The 5414-nt window shown below is 33.8% G+C and overlaps 1 protein-coding gene across 1 annotated transcript; it reads left to right on the top strand.

Moving 5' to 3' along the window:
• Positions 1 to 2056: 2056 nt before the first annotated feature.
• LOC106333088 lies at positions 2057 to 3702 on the top strand. Its single transcript, XM_013771570.1, has 2 exons — positions 2057 to 2459; positions 2574 to 3702. Exons 1-2 carry the CDS (start codon positions 2200 to 2202, stop codon positions 2695 to 2697), a joined length of 384 nt encoding a protein of 127 aa, XP_013627024.1. The 5' UTR covers positions 2057 to 2199; the 3' UTR covers positions 2698 to 3702.
• Positions 3703 to 5414: the final 1712 nt, after the last annotated feature.

Raw genomic sequence — 5414 nt, forward strand, 5'->3', positions numbered from 1 at the left:
ATGTACAATTTATTGAATTAATTATATTTATGTATTTGTGGAACGAAAGATAAGATTTCCTAATAGATCTTATTAGTGTGGCACCAATTTAACTAATGAATTTTCCATAAACTTTAGATCATGTCCATGAATTGCTACAAAATGAAAGAGAAATTAATCCCAAAGAGAAATAAAATTTATATCTTGTCCATATGATTTTTTATCACTACATCACCAACATGTGGTTATCAAAAACTATTTGTAGTAGTAGTTTTTCATCTTCAAATAATCATAATTTTCGTTTGAAACCCATGATCTGACAATTTTCTATACATAAATTGATTAACTCAATTTCTATCTCAAAGCTTCCCAAACAATCATGAAAAGAGGCTAAGATTATTTATACTAAGAACTTTGAACATATGTGGAGTATATGTGCTAAGTACGTAGTCCCCACTTACCTACTACTAGTAAAGATGAGAAAGCAAATTTATTCTCGATGAACACCCTTTCCTCGATTTCAGCTCGCTTTTATTGCTAATAGATTTTATTTCAATTTCATAATATTATTTTGTAGTTAACATATCAGACCCTACACAGTTAAAATTACACAACACACCACTTTTGTGTTAATGGTCCTTCTTTTATCGCCCCTTTGTAATGGATCTTAACCTACAATAGTTTGCCAATTCGTTTTTTTCTGTAACTTTTTTTTTTTTTTGGTAAAAAAAAAAGTGTTTTCATCTCTTTAACAGGAACCCAAACATTGTAAATAGTCTCTCAAAACGCGAATCGAATCCGGGTGGCGGAAGTTACAGTCGCAGCCTCTTTACCACCAGAGTTGACTCGTTATGGTTTTTCTCTAACTTTGTAAAAGGAAACCCAGAATGTGGTTAGGTTTCTTTATTTTCTCTCTTAATATACACATGAATAACGTTTGACGTTATTAATTAAAATAACATTAGGAGAAACACTGAGAAAAACTTTTTTTTTCCGAATTCTACCGTGTGTTAATATATGATCTGTTTCAGTGAGTTGGATGGGAATTTATTAGAAAACGAAAGGTGGTAGCCTGATGCTCACACGAATCCGACTAATAATTTTAAAGCTTATTTTTGAGCCATTGAAATTCATTTTTTCTTAAAAGTCCCATTGATTTTTTTTTTTCACAAGAAAGCAGGTGTAGCCTTTTCTAGGTTTTTGTTTATATTATAGGAATTTTGGTGGTTGATCAAAAAAAAAAAAAGAATTTTGGTATAACTGTTTTAATTACTATTCGTAGCCTTAGAGCAACTCCTACAAAGAATTCTCTCTTTGAGTGATCCATATTGACAAAAAGTGATGAAGTAGGAAAAGTTTATGGGTTCGATGGAATCTGAGAGATGGCCCAAACTTGGACAGCCGGGAGGAACTCAATGAAGCAAGCAGGCAAACATTTGCAAGGCACAAGCCGCACATGAATTTTTTTTTTTTTGCTAAATTGTAAATATCATGAAAATGTTAATAAAACCTCAAATCCTTTTTTTAAATAACTATTCTGATTCTATGAACCCCAAAAAGGGTAAAAAAAAGACCCATAGAATCAAACGCAAATCAAAGCTTTCCTAAACAAGAACAAGTTATGAAGTACAGAGAAGCAACAAACATGAGTTATTCTTGGTTCACCAACCAATAGGAATTAGTTATTTCATATTTAGTATATTTAAAAAAAAAAATAAAATATTGTCAATTTATATCATGATTAAAAAAAAGAAGTTTAGTTGCAAAAACAAAATTTTTTTAAAAATATTTTTATAAAACCCTAAACTCTTGGGTAAACATTAAACTTTTAGATAAACCATAAACCTTTGATAAATCCTAAACCCTAAATAAAAAAAAATAAACACTAAATCTTAAAAATACTATACCCTTGTATTTAGTATTTTTAAGATTTAGTGTTTAGTATTTTTTATTTATTTAGGGTTTAGAAATTATCCAAGAGTTTATGGTTTACCCAAAGTTTTATGGTTTATTCAAGGGTTTAGGATTTACGATGTAGGGTTTAGTGTTTTGCTGACGGTATTTTACTTTGTTATTTTAAAATCATGATATAAATTGACAATATTTTTTGTTTTTTTTAAAAGATACTAAATATTAAATAACTAATTCCCGGTGCTCAACAAGCAGCATCATTTGCTCCAACACAAGCGCTTCTTCAATCCAAGACTTACCTACACGACAATGGAGAAAGTCCCGGTGCTGATTTGCCGTTGTCTAACCCGAAGGTTCTCTCAGGAAGCGACGAAGGAAGGGCTGGCAAGACTCTCTCTGGTGCAGTCCGAGGAAGACCGCGTTGAAACCAATCACCTACAGGAAAGAGAAGAAGATCTACCTGTGCTGATTTGTCGTTGTCTAACCCGAAGGTTCTCTCAGGACGCGACGACAGAAGGGCTGGCAATACCCGCTCCGGTGCAGTCCGAGGAAGACCAAAGACCACACAGGTTGCATCCTTCAGGACAAATAGATGCTCACACTCACATTAAGCACATGGGAGGTCCTGATCAAGCACATGCAGTACTGACGCTCCCTGAAACGAAATACCTAAGACCACACAGGTTGCATCCTTCAGGACAAATAGATGCTCACACTCACATTAAGCACATGAGAGGTCCTGATCAAGCGCATGCAGTACTGACGCTCCCTGAAACCGGCCACGCGATACAAGGGCCTCTTGAATGATAGCGCTTTCAACAAAATGTCAAGGAGATGCTTCCAGGAGCTTGACAGAGGAGTTGAAAAACTGGAAAAGTCGAGTGACTCCTCAAAACATACGATCTCCACGGCGAGCAAAAGCCCCAAAGTCATGACCTAGGGGGTAACATGTCGGGTCTGTCCAAAGACCCTAAGTTACCACACACCAGAATCACAAAGGAGAGCCAAAGACTCGCCACCGGAGGAGAACCGTGGTTGCCGATGCTTGCAGCTAGGAAGAGAGGTTCTAGGTGACAAGCCTCCACGACACCTTTCTCTAAACTGAGATGAGAAGCTGGAAAGTCCCAAACCGCAGATCTGTTGCAGAGTCGATAAGAAGACTACTAGAGAGAGGGAGGCAGCGACGCTACCACTCGCCCGAGAACCCTTGGGAATCAGAACTGATCTCTGTTAGTCCGCAAAGAATCGAGAGCTAGGGACCCCCAAGACGACGACGATGATCAGTGCCGTCCCAAAATTTGATGTGGCCTAAAGCACAATAAAAATTATGTGGCCTTTGGAAAATAGTAATGCAAACAACACAAAAGTGCTTAAAATCATTGAATATGGCCGAATCTGTAATAAAAATGTGACCCTAAAATTTGTTATATATCTTGTGGCCTAAAGCATGTGCTTTACTTGCCTTATAGCAAGTACGGGCCTGACGATGATGAAACTCTTCGCCTAAGCTCCGGAGAAACCTCACACACTCAAGGCTTCAGCTAGATTATCTGTTAAACTAACGGAAATCCAGAGGCTTGAGCAAGGAAGAGAAGAAGAATCGAGTTCAACCGAGGTTGATGCAGTGAAATTAACGGAAAGAAGAAGAGACGGTAGGTGACCGGCGGCGAGAGCCACCAGCCACCACCGACGCGGTTTCGATGTTAAAAGCCGAGAGAGAGATAAGAGAGGTGTTTGTTTGTTTGCGGCTATGCGTCGCACAAACAACATTTGCTGGTACCAAACGCTACCACTAGAGAATCACTCTCTCAATCGGTCACTACCGGTCTTTTTACAAATACAACATTTACTGCTATCACTCAAAGATATATAACAATTATTTTGCTTAGTTAGAGGGAACAAAAAATATTGATTGAGAACGTACAGAAAATATCTCTACGTTATAGTTATGGTGAGTAATAAGGAAAAGTAGACGAAGGATGAGGTGAATCGAGAGATGTCTCACGTGGTGTTGTATCCGGAAAGTTAGGCATCTGACATTATTAACACAAGATTATGTATTCATATGGAGCATAGTGTCTTAGTTGTAGTTTCATCTGTGGGCATTAATTTTTGCAGTTCTATTCTTCTTTATTTGGCTTATGGTGAATCATTGTTCGTTTCACTGACATTGGCTTTGTTTATTTACAAGGAGCGTATAATTATTGGTACGATAAATATATCTTATTTAAGTTAGAAAGAAAAAAAATATTTTATCTATACTATTAAAACAAAATACCTCTTAGGATATTGCTCATAGTTTTGACACTATAATTACAGTTCTATGCCATTGAAAGAATATTTTGATATTAATGTTAGGACCCACTAAAAAATATAAAACAGAGAAAATAAAAAAAATGAAAAAACGCTCGGAACCCACCTAAAACATTTATCGCTAGAGAAAAAAAAGAACAAATAGATCAACCTATAACTAGTGTTCACTGGAAAAAGAAAAATTAAGCTACTCTAATTTTAATCTCTACTAATAAAACCAATAAGTATAAACAATACAAAAACTATAAAATTCACTCCATCTAATTACAATGATGAGTACAAACAACACAATTATGGAAGTAGTTGGTTGGGTTGTAGTTTTAAAACATGTGCTGTTAAATTTAGTCTATAAAGTTTTTTTTGTTGTGGATGTATCGGTTGTAACTGTACAAATTAAATAGATTAATACAAGAGTTCCAGAAAAAATCAAGAAACTTAAAAAAAACATTACTTTATGATTTTTTTTTTTTGGAAAACGGTCATAAAATCATATTTTATGATATTGTGCTGTATTTATTTAAATAAATGCAAATTATTTTTTTACCCACGAGGCATTTGTATAGAATATATTTTGTATTTTTTAGTACATTAAAAAACCCGGTTTCTTTTAAAATTTTATAGGTTACATTTAATAAAAGTTACTAATAACAAATAAATTACATTAAAATTACTAAGAATAAAATTTTGTAATTTTAAACTCATAAAACAATTTCTAACTATAAATACATCCTTTTATTTGACCATAAGAAATACATCTTTTTATATCATGTCTAACATATAAGTATATTTTAAATACATAAAAAATTAACAAAATTGTAAATAGATTAGATTATCTTATATAGAAATACATCATCTTATAATTAACAAAATTCGACCAAAATTTAAAATAAAAAACAAATCCCGCTCTTTGTCAAAATCTAGTTTATTTTTATTTTAAAATTGTTACTACGCAGGTACATTTTGGTATTCTTAGAGTCAACAAAATCAAAAGTCAAAACTACCCAATCCAAAAGGAAAAAGTCAAAGATCTAAATCCACATTACGAAGACCTATTTTTTTTTTTTTTTTTTTTTGATTTAAAGACCTAGATCTTTTACAGAGAAAAAAAATAAGAACCACTTTATTGACTTAATACTTCAATGATCACGTGTTCTAAAATTTCCAGCACGGAAGCCTACGAAAGTAATTACATGTAAATTTTGATTGTGACA

This window comes from Brassica oleracea, chromosome C3 (assembly GCF_000695525.1).
Source record: "Brassica oleracea var. oleracea cultivar TO1000 chromosome C3, BOL, whole genome shotgun sequence".
Classification (NCBI taxonomy): domain Eukaryota; kingdom Viridiplantae; phylum Streptophyta; class Magnoliopsida; order Brassicales; family Brassicaceae; genus Brassica; species Brassica oleracea.

Coding starts and splice junctions, on each gene's coding strand:
- LOC106333088 (XM_013771570.1), top strand. CDS start 2,200: ATGGAGAAAGTCCCGGTGCTGATTTGCCGTTGTCTAACCCGAAGGTTC. Junction 2,460..2,573: donor GAAGACCAAAGACCACACAG/GTTGCATCCTTC, acceptor AAGACCACACAG/GTTGCATCCTTCAGGACAAA.